Below are 15,466 nucleotides of genomic sequence, written 5' to 3' on the forward strand. Positions count from 1 at the left end.
AACTTCTATAATTTCAAGGCAAATGAATGAAAAAGTTTTAGACTAACTTAATCAGCATAAGCACATAATTATTTTCTGTTGCCATTTAATAAAGTACTTGGAGTGCTTTAGTTCTATTCTCATATTTTCTTTAAAGATCAGCTCAAGAATTGAAATGGCTCATACATGAAGATAGAAGGCTACAGAAATAATGTCATCAGTAAATGGTGTAACAAAAATAATTGTATCATTTAAAAATTTCAGAAATATTTGGGACTTGATTTACTTTCTGTTTTTCCTCTCACCTTTTTTCTTCAGTAAATAAAGACTTCAGCTGAACGTTTTTGCAGTCGAAGTCACACTTTATGCAACTGCATTGGTGGTTAGAGTTCAATCAAAAAACTTAAGATTAAGTTAAAACACAAGAAAGTGCTTGCTTTGGCAGCACACATACTAAAACAAGCTCATGATTGAGGGTTAAAATTATGATTGCATTGTGTTTCATTTTGCATTTAGTTTTATTCACTAGGGTATTTTTAGTTTCTTTTTCATATTATCTAAGATAATTAAAACTAGAAAGTTTATCCTTTTAAAATAAGTCAACTAGACAGGCATGATGGCACATGCCTGTAATTCCAGCACTCAAGAGGCTGACGCAGGAGGATCCTTGCAAATTCCAGGCCAGCCTGGGCTACAAAGTGAGCTCAAGGCCAGCCTGAACTGCATAGTGTTCAAAAAGACAAAACAAAACAAAACAAATAAAGTAAGTCAACTAAAAACAGGGATAAAAATTTTATAAGTATAAGCAGCTGAGAACCAAACATCAGAAAATTGAAAATTAAATACAAGATTGTTTTTGTCATATCTCTTAATAAAATTCTATTTTAAATTGCTGTATGAGGGGTTGGTTAGATTTTTTTGAAATGATACTGTTGGCATACTTTCCTCAAATTTTGTGTGGTGTAGATCATGTTTGAGTAAGATAGTCATCCCAGAGATGATAAGTGTCACCTCAGTACTCTAGAGCCGGCCAGTCAGTCATTCCAAAAGTCTTCAGAAGATGTTAATGTAATATTTAAATTACTTCCTTTGGAAGCACTTGCATCATCATTGGATGTTTTTGTTCACTTGTTTGCTGACTTCTGTGTTTGGTCAATGGTTTTGTGTGTGAATTTTTATTATTCCTAACATCAACTGTATGATCAATGTTTTGAAAAAAATTTTTTCCCACAAGATTTTTAGTTTTACTCCATGGGTGATACACGTTTGTCTATGTGGTCCTCTCACCATTTCCCAGTGAGGGAGAGACTGTTAAAGCAGAGGACATCAGTCAGTAAGCATGATTGCTTGGGTTACTCTAAGAGGACTATTTGACTGTTTGAGATAATTGTTAAAAGTTTTGGGACAAAGAGAGTATTTTACATTATTCTGACCGGCTTGGCTGTGAAAATTTTTTCAGCAGTTATCATAATTACTTGGATAATAATTTCCTAAAGATATTTCCATTTACTCCCACCAATAGTGAAGAAGGGTTCCCTTCTCCCCACAGCCCTGCCAGCATTTGTTATTGGTTGATTTCTTGATGATGGACATTCTTTCTGGGGTGCGATAGAATCTCAGAGTTGTTTTAATTTGAATCTCTCAAGTGACCAGTCATGTTGAATAGTTTTTCTTATTTTTGTTTGTGTTTGTACTTCTTCGTCTGAAAAGTGTGTATTCATTTCATTAGCCCATTCTGGATTGGTCTTTAAATTTGAGGGGGTCTGCTTTGGTTTGTTTGTTTTTTTTGAAGTTCTTGATATATTCTAGATATTAGTCCTTTGCCTGAGGGACACCTGGCAAAAAACAAACCCTCCCTGGGTTGTCTCTTGACTCTGTTGATTTCTTTTTGCTGTGCAAAAGCTTTTTAACAAAATGAAATCCCAGTTGTTAATTCTTTGTAGTATTTCCCATGCCGTCAGGGTTTTGTTCGTAAAGTCTGTCTATACCCATGTCTTCAAGAGTTCTGTTTATTCTCTCGTCCAGTAGATTTAGTGTTTCTGTTTCAATGTTTAGATCTTTGATCCATTTTGACACTAGTTTAGTACATGGTGAGAGACATGGTTCTAGTTTTAGTCTTTGGCATGTGGAAAGCCATTTTTTTCTAGCACCTTTTATTAAAGTGGCTATCTTTCTTCCAGTGAAGTTGTTTGGCTCCTTTAGTGAAGATAAGGTGGCTGATATAACCACTGTGGAAATCAGAGTGGAGATTCCTCAAAGAGGTTTCATTTGACCTAGCTATTCCCCTTCTTTGTATCTTCGTAAAAGAACTAAAAGCATCGTGCCACAGTGAAGATGCACACTCATATTTATAGCAGCACAGTTTGTAATAGCTAAGTCTTAGGAACAGCCCAAACTCATTCATCAACAGATGAATGAGTAAAGATATTTTTAATACAATGAAGTACTACCCAGCCATAAAGAAGGATAAGCTTGAGGCATTTCTAGGTAAATAGATACACCTTGAGACCATACACATTAAGTGAAATAAATTGGACACACATGAGTAAATATGACATTGTTTCTCTGATGTAAGAAACTGAAAGTAAATAAGAACCAAAATATGTAAGAGATATTGTGAGATAGGAAAAAAATATGCAAATGGAAGGAGTGGGTGGAAAAGAAGAAAGGGCTGAAATGAGAAGGAGAAAATGGAAACAAAATTTGTGTAAATGAGGGGAGGAAGGGTCAAAGGGAGGGGAAGGGAATGGGAAAAAAAAGAAGGTACATCATGTACAGGTACAAATTCCCTATGAGTGTGATCATTATATCTAAAATGTTGTAATTCACTTAATTAAAAAATAAAGTGATTAAAACTGCAAGCAGCTGGAGCTTTCAAAAAGATATTTCCATTTAAAAAAGTAAACAAGTAGACTTTAAAATTTTGAATAAGTTAATTGTTCAGTAGTTATTTCCCATGAAATGGGTCCAGTGCTTGGGTTATGTCTTCTAACTTTGGTTGCTCTCTTCTTTGTCCTTAAGTACTCCTTATGCTAATTTTTATTGGCAGTAGTTCTCAAAATTGATTACTTGGTTTACCTCACTGTAAAATACTTTTGGAAGCGGTTGTTTTCCTTGTCTGTAAGCTGAAGATAACACTGTCCTGCAAGGTGGCTGTGAAGCCTGCTGGTGCTGCATATGTGTAAGCACCTGGCATATCATTGGCCACTCAGGAACCCTTCTTGTTTTTTAGAATAAGGACGATAAGTGAACCATGATATCTCAGAGGTTAACGGTTTGGAAGCACTGGAGCAATGATTCCTATTCCTACTTTTGATAACACAATCGAAGCCTAAAGCCTTATACCCAAGTCCTTTTTTCTTTGTAACAAATATGTGTTTGTTTAAAGTATTTACTGGATTCGGATCTGTTCTACTGTGTTCATTGAGAAAAGTAAAAGCAATCATAAATATTACATGTGAAAAGGCATAAGAATGCTTTGTTCTTTAAGTGATACTGTGACAATGTAAAAACAGGATATGAAAAGTAAAAGCTAGAAGTAAATTGCAGTCCTAAGTACAGTATTTGGTACAGTTGAGACTTTAACTAGCCTAATGTTTTCCATAGAAGCATCTTTATAGTTGCTAGAGGTATTTTATTTCAGTCTACAAAAAACTATTTATTCCTTGACTCCCAGTTCTGTAAGTCTCAGTGTTACCATGTTTCAACGGCTCTTCATTTGCACAGAAAGTGCAGATTGTAGTTTGTTTTCCTCTTCTATCCCAGGCCTGCTTTTGCCCCTGCCTAAATACAAAGTTGAGAGCGATGTGTCCATGTGGGTATTCAGAATAAGAAGCTGTGGAAAATAGAGACCCCATCCTAGTCCTTCGTCAGCAATAATTTTAGACAACTGAAAAAATGTCAGAATATTGACAATGATAAATAACAACCATTCACTTATTACATAGATTAGGTTGATTTTGCTAAACTTTCCATTTCCTACTGTTTGTAAAGAGGTTTTTTTTATTCTGAGGAAACTAAAGGCGATTATATAGCGGAATAGTAAAGATTACTTTCATGCAAATATTATTTGGGTTAATCTGAAAAATCGTCAGTAATTCCATCATATATTGGTAATTTGCCCAGGATATTACTGTATAAGCTAGATTTTTATTACTCGCTTGGCTGTAATTTTTCATAGAAATCAATTTCTGCAAAGTTTCAGCTTGGTAACCATATAGAACAAAAGTCATATTTTCATACCTCATTTGATTTCACTTTATGTATATATTTATTGCTCCATATTGAATCATATGTGTATACATTGTAAATCTACTGTTTACACCTTCTTTGACTTGAACATTATTTTTCTTGTAAGAGATTAGAGGAAGACAATTGTAAAATTTTTGCATTATGTTTGGTAATTGTATAAAACTACGGACTCTGTTTATATTTCTGCTAATTGATTCATTCAGCAGCTACTCAGTATCTGCAGTGTACCGGGGCAGGGGAAGCGCTGGGGATTCAGACGATGACGTGTCTGTGGTCCTTATGTTGAAATGCTGCAAATTAAACAAGGGGCTGAGGGAGAAAATAACAGAAGTGGCGCTGTTGCCACTGTCTGCCTAGAATGAGCTCCTGTATGTGTCAGGTCCAGCTGCTGCCTCTCCTGGAGATCCAGCCCAGCTGTCACCTCTGCATAACACAGGGGGCGGGACTCGCACGCGTCTCAGTTACCAGGATCATCGCCCTGCTTCATCCTTGGACTGCTGCCAGACTGGGAAGTACCTCTGCTACCTATCCTAGAAACTGAATAGGCTTTCAGCATTGGTCTGTGAAATGGTGAAAATACAAGACAGGTCATCTAAAATATTTTAGGTCTATTAAAGAATACTGTTGAAGACTAAAGACTTTCAGTTTTAAGAAATAAAAGCTCAGATGGTTCTTTAATTGCAGTAAGTTTTAACTTCCATGGATGTTGCTTATAATTGTGCTCATGTTTCTGTGTGTGAAAAGAAGAATGTTCCTTCTTTTGGGTTTTTGTTTTGAGACCGGGTCTCACTGTAGCCCAAGCTGGCCTCCAACTCAAGGCAGTCGTGCCTCAACCTCCTAAATGCTGGGATTACAGGCATGTGCCACCATCTCTGGCTCAACTTTTTCTTTAAAAGAAAGGTAAAAAAAATTCGTTCAAAAATGTGTTTTTACTGGATTTAAATGATCTCAACTTTTAAAACCTTTTAAAGGGTCATTATTTTATCTTTCTGTGTTTGTGGAAGGCAGAGTTATGTTGGTAACTTGCTCCATATGGGGTTCACTAGGACCTGGCCTGCCTGAAGTGCCCTTCCACACATACTTTTAAATGTGTATTGCATCATGCTAAAGTGAGGGTATTCTTACAGTCTTTTTGAGTCCCTTTGTTATTTCAGAAACCAGGGTTTTAGGAAGCTTTTTGGGAGTATTTAATTCTTCTGTGATTTATGTTTTTTCTATGATTTTGTCATTTTTTAGAAATCTTTTCTGTACATCTTTGGTGATACAGAGATACTTTGAATAAGATGCTCCTTATTTTATATAATGGGGAATTTTTTTAAAGTTCCAGGTAGTCTCAAGCATCTTTGTTTGATTTTGAGGCTTCTGTTAGTGTACTTAGTAGGACGTATACCCTTTAATTTTAGAAGCTGGGAACAAAAACAAAGATTAGCATGGGTAGTTAGTATGTGTGCCTTTCTCATATAGTAAGTTCCCTATATTTTTGAGGTTATGTGCTTGTTTAGCAGCACATATACTAAAATACTTCTCAAGGTACACAATACCTGTTACCATTTGGGGGGATGTGTTGATTCATACACTATTAGGTCACTTGCCTGGGAAGCAGACATTGTTCTGAACACTTGCCCTGCAAAAGTAACAATAGCTGGAGGAATCTGGGTGAGTTAAGACAAAAGGTTTCATGAATCAGTATATCATTACATTGGTACACTAGAGATTAATAGACTTAAAAATGTCTTAACTTTGGGGTATGTGTATGAAATCTTTCAAGACAAAATACTATTTATAGTTTCCTCCTAGATTTTATGGAGAGGAGTTTACATGTACAGTCAACTCTGTGTCTGCAGTTTCCACATCCACAGATTCCACATTCACAGGCCCAGCCAATCATGGGTGAAAATACTTAGAAAATCTATTTGCATCCGTACTTTTTCATGTCCGCTTAGAGTGACCCAATGTGCCAGGACCTTTCTGGTGCTCGCGCCGACTGACTTCTCTCCACCACCTGCTTCTCCAGCCAAGCTGGTACCCAGCCAAAGCGTTTGTCCTCACTCCTTTGCCTGATAATTTCCTTTGTAACTCTTGGTCCCATCCCTGACTTCCTGCCGAAGTCCACTGACAGGTAGTTGGTGAGTCCTTCCTCGCCCATTATATTGTAAATAGCTCCTTTCCCTTTCCCTTGTGCCTGGCCCTCACCGACAGGTCTTCCTCACACTGTCAGTCCTCAGCTCATAGACCCTTAATGTTTTTACTTGCTCTCTTCCCTACACGGCGGGTGTTTTGTGTGTTCACTAATGTAAAGCGCTGCCCTTCATTAAGAGGTGCTAAATGTATAGTTTTGAATGAATGGAGACAGTGTGCAGGTGATTAGGTTTGTAACTACTGCGTATCATAGGAGAAGTACATCTGTTCCTTCTCCTTCTGCTCAGCTGCGTTGGGCAGTGGTGAGTAAAGTAAGTTCATACTGGACCAGGGTAGTATCGTTGGATGACCAACATTGCTATGAAGGGTGAGTTTCAAGTGCTGACGTCATTGACTTTTCTATAATTTCTTCCATTTTTAATTTAAATTGGGGTGACAATTCCATAGTTGTTAAATGTAACATTTAAAATTTTTCTAATGCCCCGGTACCAGAAAAAAAAAAAAAAGAAAAAATTTCTAATGAATGTGTCTACAAAAATAAAAGCACAGCATGGTTGAAGGGGATTGATTCATTTTCCAAATCACATTATGGGGATTACAGTGGCCTTACAACATTCATCTGTAGATAAGGATGATAAGGCATCTGTGATCATTCTGTACCTTGTGCTGGCTCAGGAATGGAAATGGTCATGGTCCTTTTGAAACTGAAAGACTACTGGCAGTGTCTCAGGAAGATTTCCTGAAATCTGAGAATGAAGCAGAGAGAGAGGTGTCCTGTACACGACATCGTCTTTGTCTGAAGGAACCTGATTGCGGGCCTGAGGATGAAGCCAGTGCTGACCACCAGCTAGCCTGCCTCTGCTCTCCACGTTAACTTAGATAATAAACCTTGCCATTGCAGGTTGGTGTTACGTTGTACATACAGCCCCAGCAACATGAAAATGGACGTATCACACTTTATGATGTAATCTTGAATATTTATTCCAGTGCTATGTGCTTGTCCTTTGTACTTCCTAATAAACCCAGTTTGAAAACCTTTTGTTTGATTATAAGTTGGAGTTGATCTATAATGGAAATGGTCATGGTTCTATTAAAACTGAAAGATTACTGGATGTGTCTCAGAAAGATTTCCTCAAATCTAAGAATGAAGCAGAACCAGAGGTATTATTTATGTTTTTCACTTAATTGTTTGCTTTATGCCTCAAATCTTATAAATCAGAAGGAGTTTTGGTGGCAGAAAGTTACGGGAAACAGCATAAAAGTTTGTAGAGCGAATTGTTCCATGTAGTTATTAAAGCAGTTGCAGTCTAGAAGATGTCAAGTTTTAAAAGTTTATAGGGATCTAGAGAAGATACATGATTTTCAGCTTATCTGAAGTTTACAGTATTGTTTATTATTCTTATTATTCTCATTATTTATTATTATTGCTGATTTTATCTCTGGAAGGGACTGTGACCAGGTATTAATAAATTTACAGTTCAACTACCACTTTGGATCTAAAAGAAAACTTCGTGATATTTTCTGCTGTTACGTGCTTTACTTCTGTTTTTCATATGTTGTACTATTTTGGTTTTGAAGACAAATTGCTTCCAGTTGAGTTAAAGAAAGCTGGCCCTTAAAGGGATTGTGTGTCTGAATGTGGATATACAAGTATCCTCAAACACTTTAGTATTATAATTCTTTTCCCAAATGAAACCTAAGGAAGGGGCTGGGGATTTAGCTCAGAGGCACAGCGCCTGCCTGGCAAGCGCAAGGTCGTGAGTTTGATTCCTGGTACCAGGGGGGAAAAAAAAACCCTAAGGAAGGAATTTTCGACTAATTTTTACTGTTTGATGAGAAAATACTATTTTACTCATGGTGAACATTTTAAAAGCGTGCTGCATGTGCAGTTAGGGAAAGAGGACACTGTAAGTTTTCATTTAGACTGAAAAATTCTTTAAAGTGAAACAATTATTCCAGGACAGCAGACATGAGCTTGCACTGTGCAAAGCAATACTGACCCGATGGCAGCTGGAGCAGAGATGTGCTTCTCAAGAAGATGGTAGTAGAGAACTTGATGTGAATTCCTTTCCCACCTCCAGACCTCGAGCCGGTGCAGTGCAGCCGAGGGTCCTGGGCCTGCAGGGACCTCTGCCACCAGTTTAGGGAAGTGCTGCAGCTGGGTTCCTTTCAATCTGCATGTGTTTTGGGGCAACTGTTATATGGCACATGTTAGCCGAAGAGCTCAGAGTGCAAAGATAAAACATGATTCTAAAAGTTTTCAACCTCTTTTCCCTTTTATTCAGCAAAATTTGGCAGTGAATAGTTGGAATCCTGTCGTACCCACAGTTGAGAGATGTAAAAATGGGTTATTTAAATGGGAAAGGACAGAGCATTTCAGTCCTGTTTTTAAATTTAGGAGAGCTTCATCCCTACCCTTCCATGAAATGAACCACAGTTAGAACCTGTGGATATTTGTGTATGATCCTTTTGTAATCTGCTTTATAGTGAGATTTACTCGTACATAGAAGATAGCTGTGTGTGTTGCTGTTTGTGTTAGTAGTGGTTGTGTGGATTTAGTGTTGGAAACAGGTAAGCAGAGGAAGTGTAAGTGATGTGGCTAGTAGGTCCTGTCTACCCTTCTTTCTGAGTCTCTAAGGTTTGGGAATGGGAATTTGGCATATTGTTTTGTTTTTCTTGACATTGGGGGAAAATGAGGTGTAGAAAAGGGAGCAGTAGGGAACATAAAAAGAAGAGCACAAGACACTGAAATGAGAAATTTCCAGACTAATCTCATATGTACATGAAAGGCTGAGGCAAGAAGATTGCACGTTTGAGCCTAGCCTGAGCAGTTTAGTGAGAGCCTGTCTCAAAATTTAAAAAGGACTTGGGATATAGCTCAGTATAAAGGCGCTGGGCTTGACCCCCAGCTGTACACTGGTTTTTAAGGTTAGAAACCGCCTCTCAACACCTGGTCTGCACCCTTTTAACTGCAGAGCACAGCCATGTGTAGGTGATTCCTGGGAGATGACACTGGTGTGAGATTCACAGTGGCTAGAAAAAGTCCAAGATGTACTCAACAGAATGAGGCTCGATTCTAGTTTAGTTTTCTGAATAGTTATAATTATTTGATACACTTTAATGTTTTACGTGTAAAGTATGAAAGAACTAAACTAGTATAATAGATTTTAGATTGGTATTAACTCTAAAATCACTTTTCATATTAATGTGCTCTTACGCTTTTTCCTTAGGATTTCTTTTTTAAAAAGGACTTTTTCTCATATCTTTTACCTCATATAGGGTAATGTATTTACAGTACTCGTCAGTGTAACTGAGGCCGGGATGAGTGATTTCTGTGTAACTACAGAAGTCAAAATAATGAGTGCACACACCTAATCAAATGTGCAGATGCATCATAGTTTCTGAATTCTGAGCTCAAGATTTAAGTAGTCACATGAACACCAAAGTTTGAGCTCACTCTGAACTTTGGCAAGTTTAGACGTGACCGTATATTTTAAAGATTCTTGAGTGAATAGAGACTTTTTCTTTACTATTTTCAATGCAAAATAGAAATATCAAAGGCTCACTTAGAGTTACAGAGCACATTATTTCCCACTTCAGTCTTTCAGTAAGTGATGTTAGAAACTGAGTTACACACACTAATTCAATATTGGAGGACGTTGTTTTTCCTGGTCTAATATGTCAGAAAGACTAAAAGCTTAAGTTAACTTTGTGAATAAAAACGCAGGCCTTAAAGAAAGAGCTGCTTCCGAGCCGAAGTTCCCAGCGGAGGAGGCTGAGCCACACACTGAGCCGGAGGACCAGGCTCCCCTGGGGACAGGTAAGCTGTCCATGGTCCCGGCAGGCCGTATCTTGCCTCACAGGTGTCTTCCTATGCAGTGTACAGAATCTTGTTTTACCTACGGTATGTTGCACATTGTTACAGAGAAGTGAATGGTGTTTTCTTTCTCAAATTTAAAAATAAACTTACATTTTTTCCTAGTAAAAGTTCACATAAGATAATCTTGGAGGTGAAGAATCTAAGGCACAGACATTCTCTTGCCAAGACTTACGCACAAGTCAGGAGCAGCAGGCTCCAGATGCTTTTGTTCTTCATTCCATTCCCAGTACTGCTGTCTCAGATTATGTCGAAAGTGAAAGGGCACACGTATTACATACTGATGTTGGCGTCATTGGCCGCAGGGTTTAATAAAGTAAAATAATGGATCCTCAGTCTTACATGAGAGTCTCTTACTGGCACCAAAAGGCTTTCCAGATCTCCTTGTGATGCTCTTTGAAAGCTGTTGTGTATTTAGATGGATTTATAGATCAATTCACATTATTTCTGAGGTCACCCTAGGATCTATGACCTCATTGATTGGGGAATTTTAAAATATTTTAGTAAATTAGTAAATTGGATTTTAATCCTTCACTGTCTTTTTTACTCATTTATTTTAAAATAGTATATAAGCGTCTGTGTATGCAGTTTTTCCTTTACATGTTCTGAAAAACTTGGTCTCATTATGCCACCTATTGGAAGTGTTAAGTATGACATATTCACTGGCAATTTAAGTCCTGGATCCAAAGACTACTGATGAATACTATGAGATTGTCCTTTCTGTATTTCCTTTTAAGATTAATATGTTCCCCTAAGGTTTATAATTTTTTAATATTAACCCTTGGAGAATTTTTTCCTCTCTTTCCTGTGAAATTGCCCTGGTTATACCATGGCTCTGGAAGAAGGATTTTTTTTTTTTTTAAATGCAAGTTTTATAACTAAATGTGTATTTGGATTTAATGACTCACATTTTACTTTATACTAATTGAATTTATAATTTTAGTAAATCTTGTTTGGAAAGCCAGTAAAAATGTTACTTGCTTTCTATTTTCATTTTTTGTTAGTATCACTGTTGCAAATTATTGATAATCTAGCTCTATAACCTGTTTATTATTAGCTCATATCCTTTTCAGCTTCTTTGCAATATTTCTTTTGGTGTTGCTTCTTTTTTTTTTTTTTTTGGTTTTGGTTTTTCTCCGGTACCGGGAACCGAACTCACGACCTTGTGCTTGCCAGGCAGGCGCTTTTGCCGCTGAGCTAAATCCCCAGCCCCCGGTGTTGCTTCTAAAGCATTCTTTTATTCTGTCCTTAATTTCTCTTCACTGACTCCATCCACTTATTCTGTAAACATAGTTATACAACTTTCATAAAATATAATGAAGCTCTTCATCCCTTCTTGACCCCTCTCTGCCATCCAAGCCCTCTCATCACGCATTGCCAGGCTTTTGAAAGCAGACTGTACAGTAACTGTTTTCCTTATTTATCCTTCTTTAACTCAGTCTAATCTGGTTTCTGTCTCAACACATCCTCTCTTCTAAATGAGAGGAAGAACATTGACAAAACCATGGAAACGTTAAATACTATGGTATATTCACCAAAATCAAAGCCAGTTCTGGTAGCTGAAGATTCTGGAAATGTGTGTGAGGCCCAGTTGTAGAGCACTTAACTTATTTCCCGTGGAGTGTACATTTTCACTTCGGGGCACAGGGTGAAGGGTTAAGCAGAGAAGCAGAGGGCACCACCCTCTGTTTCTAGCAGTTCACCATGTCCTGTCTGGCTGGTGCTCCCAGCAGCTGTGAGACTGGGAATCCACTGAGGAAGCCATCATAGACGTTGTGGGAGGCGGCAAGGAAGAATGGAGGCCAGCCATTCCAGTAATTGAATTAGAATATACGTAAAGATAATTTGTGAAATACAAACATCTATAAAAATACCTTTTATGCTTTAGAGATGGTTTTGTTAAATGATTAGCATAGGAATACTGTATTTAAACTTTTTCACTTCTGAAGTTCAGATTACTTATTTTGGTTTTTGTCATTGAAGATTAGCTCTTTGACGTAACTATTGTCACTGACGTTATTTCATGCAACAGCATTTATGATACTGAGACCAAGTTTAGCTGTGCTTTCAATTCACTGAACAAATGTATTTGTTAGAAAGTTGGTAGCAGTGCCAGTGTAATTGTACCTTCTTTGTTGTGTGATGCTGCAGTAAACCTGATTTTCCAACAAGTAGTACAGTGTTGTGAGCCTGTCTTCAATCATCTTCGTTTTTGTTGCTCACATTTATTTGAGTTTATGGGTCTGAGTGTCAGATGTGGTTCTCCAAAGCTGAAAGGACCATCAGTTATAACATAAGGCTGCCTATTCCCTTGCAGACTTCTGGAGTGGTCCACCAGCACTTACTGTCTAGGTCCTCACCCTGGCAAGGGTGCCCTTATTCCTGCCTGTTAGGAAACACAGGGTGCCATATTCTCCAATCTGTACTGATTTTACATTTCATATTTTTGTCTTTATTTCCAAGGACTTCCCTTTGTAAAAGTTTTGTTCTCCATTCTATCATTGGTATGAATTTTATTAACTAGAAGTTGAAGCCATTTTGCTCTTAATGAGTTTTTTTTTCTTTGCCTTTTTGAGATAAGGCCTCACTACACAGTTCAGGTTGTCCTTGAGCTCTTTAGCCCAGGCTGGTCTCGAACTTGCAACGATCTCCTGCCTCAGCCTCTTGAGGGCGGAGATTACAGGTATGCGCCACTATGCCTGGCTTAATGAGTTTTTTTTTTTTAAAGAAAAATCTATACCCGAATTATTTTATTTCCAAAAATCCTGATGGAAGTCTTAACATTTATATTTAGTAACCAAATAAAACCGATTGAAAATGTCTAACATGTTTATCAATATAGGGAAAAACTGGTAAACTGATAAGAAAGAGATACACAGTTGCTTAGCCAAATACACTCATTTTTATGTATATTCACAAGTGCTGTATTTGAATGCTAGAGATCCCCATTAATGTTTGAGTATTTTCTACTTAGTAATGTTTTATAATTATTTTAGAACCCCAGGATATTGAAGATGAAGTAAAGGAGCAGATTCAGTCCGTTCTTCATGAAATGGTACACGCAGAACATGGTATGAATTAAAATCTATTATGTCATGAGTTACTAAAATAATGTTTACTTCAAGTTACTTTGGCATTATTTTAAAATTTAAATGTTAGTCGTGTATTTGGGGTTTTAAAAAACTAGTTACTAAAGAATATTACTTTTGAAGTAGCAGATGTTCTTTAGTGTGCCCAACCTCACTACGAGGGCCCTTATGAGTGTACCTATAATAAACGCTGAGAAGCCAGTCATGGTGTTACATGGCTGCAGTCCCAGCACTTAAGCAGCTGAGGCTGGAGGATTGCAAGTTCAAATCCCGCTAGGGCTATATACCAACATCCTGTCTCAGAAAATAAGACTACATGAATATAGACAAATCAAAAGCAGTGATTCATCAGAAATAGATGGGCAAAACAGAGCAGAGGAGCATGGAATGTGAACAAGTTATGATAGGTTATCCAGTAGCTACTGTCAAGCCTTGAATTTTACTTCATGCTTGGCTGGTTGTCAAGGTAAAAAGGGAGGACTTTAGTTACACTGGTCATATTCCCGGAGCAGTCAAAAGGACACTGTCTCCTTAGAGAACATAAAAAATATTCTCCCAGCACTCACTTAGATCTAAAAAAATCTCTCGTTGAGTTCTGCAGAAAGAATATTAAATGATTTTCCAGAAAGTATTTTAAAAGTGTCTAAATCTCTTTCTTGAAGCATCCCTTGACAAAAGCAGAGGGCATGGCTCTAAAATGTAACTCAGAAAGAGAAAGGAATTCTAAAGGCACATGATACTATGGTATCCTGACACTCCTAACGGTTTGGTATGATCCAAGGGTAGTTGTAAAGGGGAAACATAACTTGTGTTATGAAGTTCCCTAGCATTTGAAATGGATGTTGCTGATGGCTCCTGGTGGTGTAGGAATCTAGGTCCCCTAATTACCAGCTTCTTAGCGGCTAGAAAACCACTTTGCGTAGATGTAAATTTGTCTGTATGAGAAAGTGCAGACTTCCCCTTGCAATAGTTCTGTTTTTTTAAAAATATTTGACCTAGCACAAGGAAGGTTGAATCTAAATAAATAATTTTAATATAATGAGATAAGAACTATTGTGGTAAAGTAGTAAAATGCTCTGTGGGGCTTATCCAGATTTGAGGTCCTTAAGAGGCATCTTGGAGGAAATGACATCTTTGTTTAGACACTGAAAGATGACACAGAGCTTCTGCTGGCAAGCGTAGTCAGCGGAGGGCAGAGCATGCATGAGAGCCAGCACTGAGGGAGGAGAGTCGCAAGTTTGGGTCCTACCTGGACAATTTAATGAGACCCTGTCTCATAATTAAAAAAAAATAAATAAAGGTCTAGGGACATAGCTCAGTGTGAAGGCCCTGCATTCGATTCCCAGTAGTACCAAAGAAGAAAAAAGTATGGAAGCCATTCAGAAGGGCCAGTACATGGGATACATAAGTGGAGGGAGCTGAAGGAAAAATAATACTGAAATATTTATACTTGACTCCAGGAGTGTTCAGGATTCTTGTAGGATGAGAGGGGCCAGTGTGCAGCAGGGAGCGGATGGAGGAGGTGTGTGGTGATCCGAGTGGGTCCAGGTGGTTCTTCAGGCTCAGCCGTGGAGGGAAGGCACAGCAGGCGGGAAGACACAGCAGGCATTTAAGTGTGGTGGGGTGGCCCACCAGAAGAGGAAAGAATCTTCTTGGGCCTGCTCTTTTTTATAGAGCTTTTCTCCTTAGACAATCACATCAGTGGTCCCTGACTTTTGACATGACTCACCTGCTGTGATTGATGCAGCCTTGATGATTCATCTAAAGCCCGTCGATACCCCGCTGTGTACTGGATATCTCCGTTTCATGGCTGGGTGGGTGTCTAGACTGAAGCTGCACAGTGGAGAGCCCCTGTCTCCTCCCTGCCTCACAGATGTCCTGCTCCTCCCTTCCCCCAGCCCAAATTGCTCTTCCTCTAGCCTTCGTGTTGCAGTTCATGGCTTTTCCACCCTTGCCTTGTATAAGCAAAACTCAGGAGTTTGTCTTGATTTCTCTCTCTTGCATTTTGAGGTGCAACAGGAAGACTAGCAAAAATTTCTTTTCTCTTTTCAGTTTAAAGGTTTGTTCTTACTCTACATCTTGGCTACTTCAGTATATGGATTTTCTTAAGTCCCACACTTTCACTTTTTTC

At 38.1% G+C, this 15,466-nt stretch overlaps 1 protein-coding gene across 2 annotated transcripts in view; it reads left to right on the forward strand.

Moving 5' to 3' along the window:
• Positions 1–15,466, forward strand: part of Asph (aspartate beta-hydroxylase) — a gene marked incomplete in the record, with an annotated part of 204,907 nt that overhangs the window by 25,532 nt on the left and 163,909 nt on the right. For both annotated transcript variants that reach the window (XM_013518174.1, XM_013518175.1), the window contains 2 exon segments: positions 10,097–10,189; positions 13,243–13,317. In XM_013518174.1, the coding sequence (XP_013373628.1) occupies positions 10,097–10,189; positions 13,243–13,317 (168 nt within the window).

The sequence above is a fragment of the Chinchilla lanigera genome, unplaced genomic scaffold, assembly GCF_000276665.1.
Source record: "Chinchilla lanigera isolate Chin_1 unplaced genomic scaffold, ChiLan1.0 scaffold00043, whole genome shotgun sequence".
Classification (NCBI taxonomy): domain Eukaryota; kingdom Metazoa; phylum Chordata; class Mammalia; order Rodentia; family Chinchillidae; genus Chinchilla; species Chinchilla lanigera.